Source organism: Mastigoproctus giganteus, chromosome 1 (genome assembly GCF_048544385.1).
Source record: "Mastigoproctus giganteus isolate SK-2022 chromosome 1, ASM4854438v1, whole genome shotgun sequence".
NCBI classification, from domain to species: domain Eukaryota; kingdom Metazoa; phylum Arthropoda; class Arachnida; order Uropygi; family Thelyphonidae; genus Mastigoproctus; species Mastigoproctus giganteus.
Window position 1 is genome coordinate 217,884,430 of NC_143575.1, and position 14,569 is coordinate 217,898,998.

The 14,569-nt window shown below is 35.0% G+C and overlaps 1 protein-coding gene across 1 annotated transcript in view; it reads left to right on the forward strand.

Annotated features, from left to right (window-relative positions):
- The window catches only part of LOC150091527 (dynein regulatory complex subunit 2-like), a 149,629-nt gene that overhangs the window by 24,287 nt on the left and 110,773 nt on the right, over nt 1-14,569 (forward strand). Inside the window, exons 3-4 of the mRNA XM_090384347.1 lie at nt 7,828-8,080; nt 13,958-14,181. Coding sequence (XP_090240473.1) covers nt 7,828-8,080; nt 13,958-14,181 — 477 coding nt within the window. The remainder of the gene's footprint in view (nt 1-7,827; nt 8,081-13,957; nt 14,182-14,569) is intronic.

Genomic DNA, 14,569 nt, shown 5'->3' on the forward strand with positions numbered 1-14,569 from the left:
TATATAATATACTTGGATTTCAGGAAAGCTTTTGATATTGTTGCACATGGAAGCCTGCTTTACAAATTGGAGTGGTATGCCATTAAGGGCAAGTTGCTGCAATGGATAAAGGGATGGTTGAGTGGGAGACTGCAGTGGGTGGTAATAAATTGACACGCTCTACATGGATAATGTTATTAGTGAAGTCCCCCAGGGTTCATTGCTGGATCCATTGTTGTTATGTGTATTTATCAATGATATCAATGAAGGTATATCAGGCCTAATGTTCAAGTTTGTAGACGATACAAAGGTTGGCAGGGTTGTTAATGACAGTAAAGATAGTGTGCCTCTGTAGCCAGGTGCGAAGGAGCAGCAGTGCGTAGCACATGCTTCTTGATTAGACCGGGGTTTGAGCCTGTCACACCAAATACGGAGGATGCGGAAAGGTCAAGGGAATGACCACCGCATATCACGGAGCAATATGGCCTTAGTTGCTAATGTTTCTGAAAACCAAACAACAGACAAACAACAGTAAAGATAATATACTACTGCAACAGGATCTAGAAAAGTTAGGCAGGTGAGCTGAGAAGTGGCAACTACAGTTTAACATTGAAAATTGCAAAGTATTGCATATGAGTAGCAGTAACCCAAGAGAAACATACCAACTGTGTGGTACTACACTCAGGGAGGTGGAGAACAATGGCATCTCATGACTGATGTTTGGGGGTGCTGCGTCTTACATTAAATTGCCTTGGTTATAAAACATGTAGACATACACAGTAATGATAATAAGCAAGTTAAAAGTACTACAATACATTAACTAGACATTTACCATTAAAACAGACTTGAACTTTTATTTAAAAACAAAATACATTCTTTGGTTTTTATTTATTGAAAATAGATTAATAACTTTTTCATTCGAGTTTGGTGCACTGTTGACCAAGCTTTTCTCTGTTGAAAGCATTGCTTGAGCATTTAGCCTTTCCTGATTCATAATGCTCCTTAAAAATGTTTTTATTCTTTTTAACGTTGAATGGCAGCGTTCAGGCTCTGAAGTAGTCATCAGAATGGTCAAAAGAACTTTTATGAGTTTCGTAAGTTCACCAAGAACTTCAGCTAGATTATTTTCTGAGATGAATTTCAGCAAGTCAGTTAATTTGCAATAATTGTGTAGATCGTGTCTGCTATAGAAAACTTGTAATTCCGTAAGAAGTTTTTCTCTTTCAATCACGGGATATGCCTCAGTAGTCTCCTGTACCTCTTCCATGGGCATTTTCATACGAAAAATAATAAAGTTCTCCTTGTTAAACAATTTAGCAGCAATTAATTGCTTTGCAAAAGAATATCTCTTACCTTTGTCAACACTTATATAGTCGCATACTTCCTTTGCTTCAAGGCGCCTCCGTAGCCAGGTGGGAAGGAGCAGCAGTGCGTAGCACACGCTTCTTGATTAGACCGGGGTTCGAGCCCGTCACCACCAAGTACGGAGGATGCGGAAAGGTCACGGAATGACCACTGCATATCCCGGAGCAATATGGCCTTAGTTGCTAATGCTCCTAAAAACCAAATAACAACAACGACCTTTGCTTCAATCATGAGTGTTTTTGAAGGATTTTCACAGTACATTGAATTCCTGATTTTTAGAATGGCATTCTTAAAGTTTCCTATATATTCATGTATTTTAACTGCCTCACTTTCTCGAGATTGCATTTGAATATAAATAACTTCCACGCGAGGCATTATCTGATGGAAAAGTTCTAACCAGAACTCAAATTTTTCATTACTCAAGGTGTGCAAAATTCCAGTTGCTTCTGAAATCATCTTATCTGTGTTTGCTGTCGCTTGTAGTTCCTCCATGTACTTTTTTAAGGATTCAAAATTTTTATAAACACTGTTTACAGTGCTTATATTGAAGTTTCATCTTGTAGGGGAAGGTCGGGCAACACGGCTGTCCATATGCTTTCTGAGAACAGAGAGACGCTGTGGTGATCTCGAGAAAAATGTTTGTATCGACATGAGGTTCGAAAAGAATATTCTTGAATCTTGGGTACTATTTTTTTTTTTGCTGCATTTCTCATCAGATTCAGTTGGTGTGCATAGCAGTGAATAAAATGTACATTTTTGTACACTTATTTTATTTTAGCCTGAACTCCCCCCCTTTCTTGCCTTTCATCACATTTGCGCCATCAAATGTCTGCACAACCAGTTTTGAGTATTTCTTTCGAGGATTATGTCTAACTGATCTAGAATGCACTTCGATATTCCGAATGCTGTTTGGTTTTCTGGAGTGAAAAAACCCCAAAAATGCTCAAAAATGTCTCCATTCAGTTCATATCTCAGAACAGTTACCATTTGTATATGTTTTGAAACATCTGTTGTGTCATCAGCCATGACAGCTACGAATGAAGCTTCTTTAATTTCATCCCAGCATATTTGCAGCAGACAGTCAAGAATATCATTCTGAATGGTTTTTGAAATGCCTTTAAATGCTGCATTACTTTCTAAATGGTTCTTTAAAATTGGAATCTAATGTACAGGTGAAATTTATTAATTCTCTGAATACTCCTGGATTTTTAGAATTGTCTTTTTCATCATGTCCACATAAAGGAATTTCAAACTGTCCACAAAATTTAATGCAGTCTTTTATTTTAGATAATACCTCGCAATTCTTGGTAACTTTTCTGTTATGTTTGCAGATCGAAAGTCCGTAGGCTTCACTAAGCTGTTCTTTAATATTTATGCTTCCTAAAAGGGATAGTGAAATCATATTATCAATATGTTTCTTCAGACTCTCATGTTTTAGAGTTTTTTTCTTTCATTCTGTTTATGTTTGTAAAGTCACTTTTTGTCCATGTTAAGTCACCTCTGAACAGTAAATATGGAAAACAAAACAATGCATTTTTAACTTCACAACCGCAAAGTTAACTTTTCCTTTGATACCATTCAGTTTTAAAACTGTGAATATATTTCTTATTATTACTTATTCCCCGCTGAGAAATTTGAATCTTTGGTGTGGGGTGGCCTTCTTTTTTAATTGCATTTTTTTCTTGTAGAGATAATTGTGAAAAACTAATTTGCTGAAGTTTATTCTCTGTCACTCGATTTATTTCATGGGGAAGCATGGAGGCCATGATTGAATCAAATTTCGCAAAATCGTGTCGTGGAAATAGTGTTTTACTTACACATCATCTCATAATATAACTTCAACTTACCAAGTTCAAGCTCAATTCACAGTTAAGCTGTAATCACATAATTACATTGTTGAATTGAGTTCAGTATTGACTTAACACTGATATTATTTAGTTACTTAATGGGAATTCAGGTGAATAACAAAAAGACACCGACATTGTGGCTACACACACGCATCGTGGTCAACAATGAAATCTGCACTGCTCGCTTTACAGTGACTTTGATTTGTTTCACCTATAAAAGATGTCTATTGGCAAGTTGCCAATATGTTGGTTGTGAATGGCAACAAACTACCAGATATTCACTGAATGCAAGATGTGTCACTGCCTGGTGCACAGTGAGGCCTGTGGTTAATTAAACTTCAAAGTTGGAAATGATTTCGTGTTTTTATTCTTTTATTATTGAAATGATTACTGGAAATAGAGGATGCACATACTATATGTGGGTCCTGTTAATAAAAATATTCATTGTGTTGCATTGTTCTTCACAAAATTTCATGTAACTCCATTCACTGTATATCTAGATTTAAATAGCTGGGGGTGCCATGGTGGACTAATGAACTTAGTGAACTGCAATGTTGGGTACAGTGTGCAAGAAAGCGCTTTCAAAGAGGGAGATGGTTGTTTTCCTCCAACGAACTTGATGGTTTAAAAATCGCTTATCAAAGAGTTAGGGCTACCTACTCTAAGAAGATAGTTGCGGCTAAGAGGGACATAATGCACCTATTACAATATTATTTGGTACAGACTTTGCATGAAAGGTGAGTAAATGGTTAGTATATATGTGGTCTGTAAAAGAATAAGAGAAGTTTACCTCAATATGATACGTAGAACACTTCAGTATGATACTCTACAGGAATTAAAACGGAAACAATTTTTAAAAAATCGAAAACCTTATTACATTACAGTAATAATTAACAATAATTAAAAATCAAATGAACACTTCCTTTCTCTCCAGGTTGCATATGGTCGAACCGCCCCTAGTGAAGAAGGAAAAAAGACCAGGGGGTAATTGTGTAGTCAGATATGAAGTTCTCTGAGCAGTGCAGATGGGCTGCCAGAGCAGGTCATGGAGTTTTGTCAATGATATATAGGAATTTTGCTAGCAGGGACAAGGAGGTGATTATCCCCTTGTATAAGGCAATGGTCAGACCACACCTTGAGTACCGTGTACAGGTCTGGAGGTCTCATTTTAGGAAGGATGTAGAGTTGCTAGAATGAGTACAGAGAAGGGCAACAAGATTGGCGAGAGGAACAAAGCGGTACTCTTACCAAGAGCAGCTTAAGTTCTGCAAGCATCTGGAAACTAGGCACTTGCAAGGTGATCTGATTGAGGTGTATTAGGCCTTGAATGGTTTGAGCAGGCTCGCTGCTGATTGGATTAATCTGCTTGCTCAGATTAAGAACCTGATGGGGCATAAATTCAAATTGAGGAAAGACAGTTGTAGAATATGCATGTGGAAGTTTGCCTCTAGCCGTTTGGTAGTTGATTGCTGGAAAAGACTTCCACCTGTCGTTATGGAAGTTGATAGCTTAAATAAATTTAAGGCTGAACTAGACAAACATTTGGAGTTAATGGATGGGTGAAATGGGTAGGGTTTTTTTTTTTTTTTTTTTTGGCTGATGCTATATAAGCTTGCTTTTTTTGCATCATATGCCTCTGCTAATGCTAATATTTGATAATATATTGACATTTCTATCACATATCCGTCAACTGCAGACAAAGTGCACAAGGGGATTGAACTTCCTACAAGCCATTTCAACCAATAATTGGGGAGCAGTCCATTGCACCTTACTCCACCTATATCGTGTCCCTGGTCCTAAGTGTATGCATTGGCAAGAAACAGCGTACCACGATGGCTTGGCCCCATTCACCATTAAGCCACCTGCATTGCTACTTAAGCTTTTAGAGCATCCCCTGTCCAGAATTTATACGTTGAAGTAGGTGAATGCCCATGTCCATGCGATGAAAGCAATTGTCAATAAAATATAATACAGTAGAGCATTGTAAATCCGAACGTCAGTAATTCGAAATGTCAATAATCAGAATGAGCCAGCATTTATTATTTTTTTTTTATGCTGGTGCCATAAAGTAATTGCAGCAAGTGCTGGTTATTGTGATCATGTTTGCGAATTGAATTTTGATTCTATTAAACGGCAACTGTGATAAGCAAAAATCAGAGGAATATTATCCACAGACTATAAAAATGAAGATATAAACACAAATTTATACCTTTATTTTATCTTACCAATTAACAAAATTAAGTGATACGCGAAAATTGGAAGAATATTATCTACAGGTTAGCAAGATAAAAAGAAATTTATGCTTACGTATGTAGCTTAATTAATATACGTGCATACTAACTAAACATAACACTTTGTAATCACTTTTTTTTTTTTTTTGGGTTTTAAAATATAAAACAATAAAAATAATATAAGTGGCAATCAATAACAAAGTAAAAATAAAAATAATATAAGTGGCAATCAATAACAAAGAACACGGCACACAGAACTTGCAACTAACAGGATACACGCAGTTGAGATATGGGGTAAAATGATTATGAAGTTTAGATATAGGAATGAAGAGATTCTGAACATTTACAGAGTTTTATTTTACCGTACTGAACTTATGATCTTCTTCATATTTTTAAAGGAAGCAGATATTTTTAACAATTAAATCGAAGATTGAGATTTTAAACAAACTTTCAAAGAGAGAAAGCGGGTCTTCATTAGCAAGATTTTATGAGGTTGGAAAGTCAACCATAACAGAAATTAAAAACAAGTAAAAAATTTTAAAGTTCGCAACAAAACATGATTCAGATGATGGTGCAAAAAAAAAAAAAAAAAACTATGCGAGCAGCTAATGATCTATCCCTCGAAGATGCTGTTTGCTGTTTGTTGTTGGGATCTGGGAGCATCAGCAACTAATGCCATATTGCTCCATGTATACTGTCTGTAAATTGTGTGTTCTGTGGTCAAATTTCTTTTTGCTAGACGAAAAACCCGAGTTTCGGGGAGAAATACCATGCTGCCCTCACCTGAGACCAGCTAACTCAACTACGTGAAAAAGGCCCATAAAAATTCCTCCCATCATTGATGGGACTTGAACTCAGGCCTTTTACACCTCCGGGGTGGGGAGGAACAGTGATTCTACCAACTGTGATACCCGTTATCTTGCTGAAAAGAGTGAGAGATCTGGTTGCAAAGAAACGAAGTTCGAGAATGGTGCAACATTTATTTTATTGTGACTGAAAGTTCCATTTGTTTTTTTAACAATGAATAAAAATACAACTTAGTGTTTTTATTTCTAAACTTACTAAACCATTTTTTTTTTTTTTTTTTTAGTTTCCAGAACTGTATTTTTGATAAGTAGGAAAATCCGAACAAATCGGAAGTCTGACTTATCCCCAATCCCAATTAGTTTGGATTATCGACACTCTACTGTACCTTTAAACTGAAATCTCTGCCAGACAACCTTACGTGGACATCCTCCATTTTTGAGCCACTATGGGAAACTATCTATAACACTCGTAAGACTGCCAACTGTCCCTTTGGTATCCATGTCCAAGGGCTTCTCAGAGAGCTTAATATCACAGTAGACAGTGTTGCCCAATAACCAAGGGAACTAACTCTTCCACCCTGGCATCATCATATGACAGTGGTTTTTGGTAAAACCAATCAGGTCTGGAACACAACTGTGCTCATAGCTTTCAGTTAGTAGAAAATTGCCTGTACTAGTGTAATCCAAGGATAAATCGGTAAAAGAGAAAAAAGTTGATCAGCCTTCTATATACACACGGTTTGTAAACATGTTGTTAACATTTTATTATGCCTACACACAATTGATTTATAATATCATATGCAAAATAATTAGCATAATATCATCCTCATACAGGTGCTGAATTTTAAAGATGTGTGTTCAGTGACGTATAAACAAATCTCATTTTGACTTCTACACTTGATCAAATGTCTTGATTTTACTGAAAATACCAGTTCATTGGATCATATATATAAAAGCTTTAGGATTTCTGCAATGGTTAAATATTTAAAACTAAAAATGTATGTTATTGATCATAATTTATCAGTTAGAATTTGAATTTTCTTGTCAAACTAGTCTTAGGGCCTTAGCTTGTCAAAGCTTGGGCCCAATGCTCTGCTTTAAGGAGCCCAAGCCAAAGCTAGGGATTCTGAAAGTTTAGAGTCTGGGCTTAGGACTCTGTAGCACATGATTAAAGATGGCCCTGCTGTTGCTATTAGGATGCTGACATATGTGTAAGTCAGTTATTATTATTATTGTTATTTGGTTTTTAGGAGCATTAGCAACCAAGGCCATATTGCTCCGGGGATATGTGGTGGTCATTCTCTGACCTTTCCGCATCCTCCGTATTTGGTGGTCACAGGCTCGAACCCCGATCTAATCAAGAAGCGTGTGCTATGACTGCTGCTCCTGCCCACCTGGCTACGGAGGCACCTGTGTAAGTCAGGGCTTATATATAGAATGTTTTTAACATTCTATATATAAGCCCTGTTTTTATTTTGAATTTCTCCAAATAGTGAGGCAAGCTGTTTTTCTCTGTAATATTATTATTTTTTAATTTATCAATGAAGTTATAAAGATAATATATATAAGCTATTTAAAGAATGTGTCAAAATTTTACAGCTTCAAGTATCCAAGGAAGGTCAAAAGACCCACCTTAATGAATTAAAGATTAAACAGCAGTGGCGAAATATGTTAAGGGAAACCAAACTTCAAGAACTCAAAAAAGATTTGGATACAATGAGGTGTGTATTTGAACAAATTATTGATCATAAGGATAACATGATTAATTCCTTGGAAAAGGAGCTGGAGGAGGCTGAAGTGCAACATGTAAGAACTGTCAGTTGTCATCTTTATGCTCTGGATGACATTATTGGTAAGCTTTTTTAAAAATATGATTATTGTGCAATAATCATTTTCAAAACTGAGAAAAAACTGATTTAATTAAATATGTAATTATAGTTGAGATTTATTTTTACTTTTTGATGTTTGGTGAATATAAGCATTTTATATATAAATACCTCAAGGGGCCTATATTTTTTATCATTGCTTTCTTATTTTTAATAATGTATTTTTCTGCAATATGCATGATTTCATAGTTGAAATTTTTAGGAAATTTCAAGATTTAATTCTGTAGTGGTTGAAATCTGTTCTGTGTCATTTTGATATAGGAATGATATGCTGAGAGGGTGGTGGTTGTCTTTGTGAGAATGAGTGAGAATGGTGCAGCTTCCCTGAAAGTAAGCCCCTCCCCCCCCTCAAACAGATGCTAACTAGATTTAAATTGGTGGCTCTGGCCACCAATTTAAACAGAGCATACAATGCTATAAGCTAGGTATGTGGATATTTTTCTGTCCTGGAGCCACACCAAGAAAACTCTAGATATCTTCCATTCCTATATAAACAATGTTCATCAATAACAATTAGCTTGACAATAAAAAAAATTAGCTTGATCCTTAAGCTGTAGGAGAACAACATCTGCCCAAATATTGACATATTTGTGAAGAGTGGCACTTTGCTACAAGGGTTTACAGAAAACCACCAGATGTAGTGATCCACTCTGCATTACTTTTCCAAACATATCTTCCAGTGTCAAGGCTGGTGTAATGAAAGGTTTGGTCTCAAGGATCCTATGCAATTATAGGCCCCATGAACTGGAATTTGACCTCCATCAAAAAAGAAACACCCACCTCAAGAAGCACTGCATTAACACGTTCACTACTCTTATGCATATAAGCGTAAAATGGCACTGGAATGATGTGCTGTAATACATGTGAGTGGTCATTCTTTAAGCAGCCAACGAACGATTCCCGTAAACATAAAGGCACACAAAATTATAACTACTCAGTATTGGCACACTGAACAGAACACTGCAGTATGGACTAGGCACACAGTTTTATTTTTATTTTTTTTTTTGCTTGTGTTTGTGTTAGTTTATGTATATGAATAAACTTTTTATAAAATTTTAAGATTTGTTCTTATTTAAAGTTTATCACAAAAGTAAGTGTTTGCTTTTTAGCAATGAATTCCAAACTTTTAATTTCAACCATTATTCAATATTCTGAAAATTATGGAACGTTGAACGAGTTCTTTTGCATTTAGGTGGCAGCAAATGTATTCACAACTAGAAAAATCCTCCCCCCCCCCCACCAGAACCAGACAACTTAGAAAGGGCCACTCTCTTCTGTACCATTCAGGGGCAGATGAAATGGTATCTAAGTTCAACAGAGCCACTTACGCCAGCAACTCTAGGAGACAATTTATGTTCATTAATTAAGACAGTCATACCATAAGTTTAGATGGCAAATCAGTGAACAGAGGTGACACCAGGGTGGAAAATATTGTTGGGGGGGGATTTTTTTCCCTTTTTATCGTAATTTTTGTTTTCACAGTGATAGGCACCTATTCAACACAAAACAGAACTACATCATCCTCAAAATCAAGCCTGTGGCTTCAAGGAACTTAATTTTAAACAAGGAGTCACTTCAATGTTAGAATTTATTCCTTCAGATTCTTCACTTAAGCTAAATATTACACAGGTAATCATACCAAGTCTTGGATAAAATGGACCAGATGCCATTGTCATTTATCACCTGAAAAATTGTGCATTTCAACCTTTGATCCTAACTCATTTATTTGACTACAAGAACAAACCTCCATTCATGAAAATACCTGTTATCCTGATACAAACATAAAATGTCTTGCAGGTATTTCCATCAATTGGGGTTTTCTTTTGAAACACACATTTTGAATTATTATTTCTATAAACCTGTTATCCCAACAGTGATAATTTTTCCTATATGTTTTTAATTTATTCCAACGGGATTTGACTGATGCTGAGTACCATATATTGCTATTTTTCACTTAGTGTATTGGCCATGAGGGTTTGCTAAGTCGTACTGTAGTTCCCAAAATTATCTCTTCTTTTTATTTTAGTCTGTGAGTGAGTAACAAAGTTATCTACCTACCTTGCTAATAAAGAGACAACATAGTCTTCTTAAAGAAACAACCAGGGGTCTGGCAATAGCAGACTCTTCAGTCGATTTTTAAAATGTCTGGTGTTTGGATAAAATCAAGTTTCTAAGTGTCCAGTCAGAAGCAAACTTCCCTGTTCCTGTGATCACTCCAGGTATATAAATCCTTTCGTCTCATGCACATATTAACTGTATCGCAGCCAAGGTCTTAATGAAAAGATTAGTGTGCTTCTTGTCATTGTGTTTCTAAATTACTTTTGTTTCTTTACCTTCATTTTATTTTTAATGGCTGTTTTTAGTGGTTTTTAAACTTGATACATTTGACTGGTGCACACTTTGGGAGAGATGAAAGGTTTCTAATTTTAATGGCTTTTCATATTTCTTAGCTTTCTCCTTTTTACTTTTGTTATTTTTTATTTTCAAATCTTCCTCATAAGAATTTAGATGTGCAGATTTATAGAGGTGAGTTATTTTTAAAAAGAAATTTTGAACATATTTTATTAAAATTTATATTTAAAAGTTTAAATGTTTCTGTTATATTTATTATTGCTATATAGAGAAATTGTCTTAAATCAGCCAGAAACACTGATCATGCCAACCAGTTAAAATTATTTACATTATTTCTTACAGATAAATCTCTCCCACTTAATGCATGCTTAGTGAGTTTGGGTAACTCTGGATCCCAGAATATTTTTGCTTTTTTTTTTTTTTTTTTTCTTTCGACCAAAAGGAATGGAGAAAGTATTTTTTTTATATATACCAATCTGTTTAATTTTGGCACTCAGATTTTGTATAAAATATTCTGATCAATCTTAAAAAAGATTTTTTTTTTTTTTTGCACAGGATAAGCTGAAGTGAATAGTAGTCCTTAATATGGTCAATAGAACCCTTGTTGTAATATAAATGCAGTAGACTAGTGTTTTGTGTGTTAAATTTATATATTGAATAGTATTAACGTATTTTGTGTACTGAGTTATAATTATGAATATTATGTAATTTAATTTAAAAATTTATACGGAGACTAGTTTAATAATTTTAATTGATTGCATGTGAATTAAAAAAACTACAGGAACTCCCCGACTTACGTAATAATCGACTTACGGAAATTCAATTTTACGCAAGTTTTTTCCGGCCTGTGCAAACTTTAAAAAAATCATAGAAATGTATTTTGCATCCTGTAGGAATAAATGGAGATGTCGTGAAAATATTGTAATGTGAACCAAATAGCACATAGTTTTTTTTTTTTTTTTTGTAATTTTCAACTTCCGACAACTTGTTTCAATTTGTCGGAAGTTGAAAATTTCTTTATATCACTAAGCTATTTATCTCTCTAAAAGGTCATATTTATAATGGAAATTGCACTACCCTTTCATCATTATCATATGTTCCTGTTATAAGAATCAATTTTGAATGCCTTTGTGATATTTTTCTAAAGCACGTTTCTGGAGGTCACGACCCTAAAATAAAAACAATTTGCACACTCCAGTTTATTGGGCTTTTCTGTTAGTGCATCTAATTATAAACGGGTAGTAAACTCGATCTTATTGCATTTGCGATAATACCAATAACTGCAATTGTGTGGGTTTTTAGGCTATTATGGTGAAATGTGTTCCTCTTCACTGAAATCTTCAATCCTATCGAAAACAAATTTTCAGAATCTTCTGTTCATTCCTATTTACGTATTACAGTGATGAAGGGAAAGCGATCAACGGAAAGTGCAAGTGCTGGCAGTGCCGGGAAATGAAACAAAATTGATTTAGAAATGAAGATGAAAACGATTAAGAAGCACAAAGCACTATTGCAAAGGAATTAGATCTTGCTGCTTCAACAGTGAATACTATTTTAAAGGACAGCGTGCATATAAAAGAACATGTCAAAGGATCAACGCACTTAAGATCAACAGTGATCACAAAACAGCGTTCAGGTGCTATATCGAAGATGGAATAGTTTTTAATAATATGGATGGAAAATCAGATTCAGAAGCGAGTGCCCCTGAGTCTAATTACCATTCAAGCAAAAGCAACAGGTATTTATAAAGATATTAAGGATAAATACGGTGAACCCCAACCGAAGTTTGTGGCAAGCAACGGGTGGTTTAATAGGTTCAAGCATCGTGCTGTTTTCCACAACGTTAAAGTATGTGGTGAAGTTGCTAGTGCCGATTCTGCAGCTGCAGAGAAATTTTGTGATGTGTTGGAAAAAATTATTGATGAAGGTGGCTATTCAATGGAGCAAATTTTTAACATTGACGAGACTGCTCTGTATTGGAAAAAAATGCCAGATCGAACATACATTGCCAAAGAGGAAAATACAATTCCACGTTTCAAGGCATCAAAAGATAGGGCCACGATCTTGCTTGGGGCTAACGCAGCCATGGATTACAGATTAAAACCACTGCTTGTGTACCATTCTGGAAATCCTCTTGTATTTAAGGGCATCGATAAAGCCACCCTACCCGTGCATTTCCAATCAAACCAGAGAGTATGGATAACAGTATCTCTCTTTGAGGATTGGTTTAAATGCTGCTTCATTCCCAAGGTTGAAAAATATTGTAAAGACAACGACGTTCCTTTGACGTTCAAGATTTTGCTTCTACCAGATAATGCTCCTGGACATCCTACACATCTAGATGATTTCAATTCGAACGTGAGAGTCATATTTTTACTGCCAAACACGAATTCACTCATCCAACCTATGGATCAGTTTTTATTTTGAATTTAAAAGCATACTATTTACATACAACATTTGCTCAGGCATTGTCTGCAGTAGATGATGAGAAAAATTTTACATTAAGAGACTTTTGGAAATCTTACAATATTTACCACGCCATCTTAAACATTAATAAGGACTGGGCAGAAATAACTAAAAGTTGCTTAAATGGCACATGGAAGAAAATATGCCCACAGCACGTAAAAGGCTTTGAAAATCATACGAAGAGGTTACAGATAAGATTGTAAAAGTTGCAGAGCTACTTCAGTTGGAAGTTGATGGTAAAGACGTGGAGGAGTTAATAGAGGAAGAAGAGAAGGAATTATCTAACAAAGAACTTATTGACTTGCAGGCAGTGATTGAAAGAAGAAAATGCTGATGAAGCTCAAGATGAACCAAATGAGAAGCCGAGACGCTTTGTCACCAGAGAGATGCCAATGGCATTTCGTGAAATTGCATTGGCGTGATTTGAGAAGATGGATCCTGACAGGGAACAATTCTTAAAAGTTAACAGAGGGGTGAATGATATGCTTGCTACAAAGAAATCTACGATGAAAAGAAAAAAGCCACCATCCAGTCATCCCTTAATATGTTCTTTCGTAAGGTAGAGTGGCCGACCCCTCTGCACTGGAATACTTATCAGCAGAAGATGTCAATTCTGGCAATGATGCTCGAGAGGTAAAACTTACTGATCTTATGCACGTGTCCTCTTTTTTTTGTAATTTTATAATTTTGAAATTTTTTTAAATTGCAAGCTTTTGTAATTTTTTCTGTGCATGAGATAAAAATTGATTAAATACAATAAATAATTCTATTTACATGTTTTTTGAACATTTCTTTTTTGATTCAATCAATTCAGTGAGCACAGTTGCGAGTGCTGCAGAAGCATTGGGGAAAATCCCTGACTTACGTAAAATCCGACTTATGTAGCGTTCTGCAGAATGCAACCCTTACATAAGTTGGTGAGTTCCTGTACTTATAAAAGAAGTGTATTTTCTTCTTTTATAAGAAGAAAAATATTCTTATTGCTGCTAATTTAAATTGTGTTAAGTTTTTTTTTGTTTAATCAGAGATAGAGAAACAGCGGACAGATAAATTATGTCAAGAATACCTTGCCCAGCTTTCAAAATTAAATGAAGAATATAAGAAAGAAAAGCAAGATATGGAAGAAAGACATAAAACAGAAATGCAAAAAGTTGATGATATTGACTATACTGTTCATCAAGAGTTTTTAGACTCCCAGAATGATGCTGATGCACTCTTTCAAATGAAGATGGATGCTTTTGAACAAAAGGTTATAATGAACATGCAGTCATATTTTAAACATTTATTGGCTATTAATATTATTGATGCCTTTCCCCGTTCAGTTATTCTGATATCATCATTTGTTTTATTATATTTTTGAAAAATGTTGTGTTATGCAAATAGTTTGAAAGTTTTACGAGTGACATAAAATTAATAAATGGTGTCTTTGGTTTCTTTTTGAATAAAAAAAAAAGTCTTTTCTTTGGCTCAGAAAATTTCAATTTCAGAGGAATATGCATAAATGAAAACAACTTGCACTTTAAATTGTGTTGTTGTCATTGCAAAATGCTGGCTGTGATAGCCAATTGAAAGTTGTATTGCTTCTTGTTTAATGTATAAACCTTCATCCAACCAAATAAAACAAATCACACAGTAAG